This window comes from Phytophthora parasitica (assembly GCF_000247585.1).
Source record: "Phytophthora parasitica INRA-310 unplaced genomic scaffold supercont2.21, whole genome shotgun sequence".
NCBI lineage: Eukaryota > Oomycota > Peronosporomycetes > Peronosporales > Peronosporaceae > Phytophthora > Phytophthora nicotianae.
In genome coordinates, this window is record NW_008649007.1 from 553,155 (window position 1) to 555,181 (window position 2,027).

A 2,027-nucleotide genomic window follows, 5' to 3' on the forward strand; every position below is an offset into this window, starting at 1 on the left:
GTACTTCCAACCGCTTTGAATGAGAACTGCAGCGCTCTCTTTGCGTTGGCGAATATAGCGATAGAAGCGCGCGACGTCGAGTACCGTTTGTTCTTGAGGAGAGAGTTGCAGTGTATCGATCAGAATGACACGCAGCAAGCACGCGATGACCATACCGCCGATGATTCCTCCGATTGCGATGACGATCTTGCCACCTAGAGTCCACGGGAAAGTGTCGCCGTAGCCAACTCCAGTGATGGTGACAATCGTCAGCCAGAAGGCGTCACTGGCGTTCGTCTCAGTCGGGTTACTTGGCCTAGTTAACCCAAAACAACGGGAATGAGATCAATAAAGTCCTCTTCAATGAAATTATTATACTTCACGCACCGCTCGAAGAAGTTGAGTGCAACTGATGTGAGCAGCCAGTCGATTGTCAGTAGGATCAGACTCGACTCGAATGGGAATTTCTGGAAGGAAAACTTCACGTTGAGCCAGATAGACGATAAATCCACTTGGTGAATAGAGCCTGCACGAACGAAAATAATTAAAATAATATGAATAGACATGAGAATCTAAAGATTTGTTCCCTAGGTGCTTACCAATAAGTCGCGCTTCATGTGATGCAGAATTCAGACCCAATTGGTTTCTCAGTACCCGACCGAGCAAGTAAATCCGGGTGAACACCAACACGTCTGCGCTCGACAAGTAAGCCAGATAGATAAGCGTTAAATGAGTGTGGCCGGTATGATTTCACCGTTACTTACCCAGTTGATCGAGACACAGCACATCATACTCTCCCCAGCGCCATATCTTGCGATCAGCACTGAGAAGTGGCATGTGAACAGTGCACACTACCGCTTCAAGTAGAAATTGACTACCAGTCAGTGCGTCAAAGGTTAGCAACTTATCCTTCTGTTGAGAAATACACAAATCTCAAGTACACCACCAACCTCCGTAGACCTGAACACGCACTGAAAAATGTAGCGTCGGGCGGCAGTTGTTTCGCCAAAATCTTACTCTTGCACACGATTCCTGTCAGCAAAAGAGCATGTGCGATAATAATACCAATTCTTCAAAAACTTCACTTTGCCAGCCTATCACACGTACGATAGCGCATTACTAGAGCATAGAGGAGCAGTCCCGACGTGCCCGAGAGAACGCCCTTTAGCGCGATGAACACAGTAGAGTAGGAGAGCGACGATGAAAAGCCTTGTCCCTCTTCCACCAACTGCATCAGCTCGACTCCGAGCATTTCTCCCTCCACACTGGCACACACGATTCCTACAACTGCCAGTATCAGCATGAAACTTTCCCACAACGTCTGTTCTTCTGCCAGCTAGACAGTAATTGCTTTTTGTCATTTCGCCTATTTTTGAGAGTTTATCAAAGCTGGCAACATCACCTTCCGACTGCGATCGAAGCTCTGAATTGTGGCAATTGTCGTTTGCCAGGCAGCGTCATTGGATTGGAATTTCCGCCTTAACTGTAAACCCCAGGAAATTCATTAGGCATATACTTAGTGGCTGTTGCAACAAGTGAAGGGCGGACCTGGTCAATGTAGATGGCTTTGCGACTTGGAGGCACGTGGACAGCTACATGCCGCGCGGTATCCGAAGGTGGCGGAGCCATTTTCCACTTTGGGATTGTTTCTGCCAAAAACAACTGTTTTCACACAGATGCTACACAAATTATCACAACCATTTTTTTTTGTTTTTACAGAAACGAAGAAATTGAAACACGAGTGTTACTTTTCAAAGGTCTAATGCAAAACTTCAGAGTATCACGATTTCAACATATTCACATTGCTGCTTACACTTCAACTTAGACCTTGCAGCACTCAATCTCATCATCGACCATTTCCTGATCCGATCTATGCAGCGGGGGTAGGCACGCCGGCCTGCACCACGTGAGCGCCATCGCCGATACGCGTGAGGAAGCTCGCGGGCTTCGGCAGCGTGGAACCAAATTTGGCCACAGGATAACCAGCATCCAGCGTGTCCATGAGCTTCTGCGCGTGCTGCTGCTGCACGAGCGCCACGATGCAGCCT

General features: G+C 47.9%; 1 protein-coding gene across 2 annotated transcripts; it reads right to left on the bottom strand.

Moving 5' to 3' along the window:
- Positions 1–324: 324 nt before the first annotated feature.
- PPTG_09860 lies at positions 325–1,631 on the bottom strand (the record flags this gene model as incomplete). Of its 2 annotated transcripts, XM_008905645.1 has the most annotated exons (8): positions 1,528–1,625; positions 1,382–1,462; positions 1,087–1,315; positions 930–1,011; positions 744–853; positions 579–671; positions 367–505; positions 325–337 (listed from the first exon to the last, which is right to left on the bottom strand). In XM_008905645.1, the coding sequence occupies exons 1-8, from the start codon at positions 1,606–1,608 to the stop codon at positions 325–327; spliced, it is 828 nt and encodes a 275-aa protein (XP_008903893.1). In that variant the 5' UTR covers positions 1,609–1,625. The 2 variants fall into 2 exon arrangements, with proteins under 2 accessions (XP_008903893.1, XP_008903894.1); XM_008905646.1 differs by lacking the exons at positions 325–337; positions 367–505; positions 579–671 and having other exon boundaries at positions 695–853; positions 1,528–1,631.
- Positions 1,632–2,027: the final 396 nt, after the last annotated feature.